Raw genomic sequence first — 204 nt, forward strand, 5'->3', positions numbered from 1 at the left:
ACTTCTTACCTCTGACAAGTGTATCTTTGTGAAAAGATGTCCTTTCAACGATGCCTTTTTCAGCTTTCTTTTGCAAGCACACTCATATTCTCCGTTTTCTATCTCGACAAAGATGTTTTTGTTAAGGGCAGTTTGTACGGTAAACTGTAAAAAAAATGTGGAGAATACAGATCACATTAATAAAGCATATTTCCATTGCGATAA

At 34.8% G+C, this 204-nt stretch overlaps 1 protein-coding gene across 3 annotated transcripts in view; it reads right to left on the reverse strand.

Annotated features, from left to right (window-relative positions):
- The window catches only part of LOC119592092 (caspase-2-like), a 6,614-nt gene that overhangs the window by 4,347 nt on the left and 2,063 nt on the right, over positions 1 to 204 (reverse strand). For all 3 annotated transcript variants that reach the window (XM_037940912.1, XM_037940910.1, XM_037940911.1), the window contains one exon: positions 10 to 144. In XM_037940912.1, the coding sequence (XP_037796840.1) occupies positions 10 to 144 (135 nt within the window). The remainder of the gene's footprint in view (positions 1 to 9; positions 145 to 204) is intronic.

The sequence above is a fragment of the Penaeus monodon genome, chromosome 29 (genome assembly GCF_015228065.2).
Source record: "Penaeus monodon isolate SGIC_2016 chromosome 29, NSTDA_Pmon_1, whole genome shotgun sequence".
In the NCBI taxonomy this organism is placed as follows: Eukaryota; Metazoa; Arthropoda; class Malacostraca; order Decapoda; family Penaeidae; genus Penaeus; species Penaeus monodon.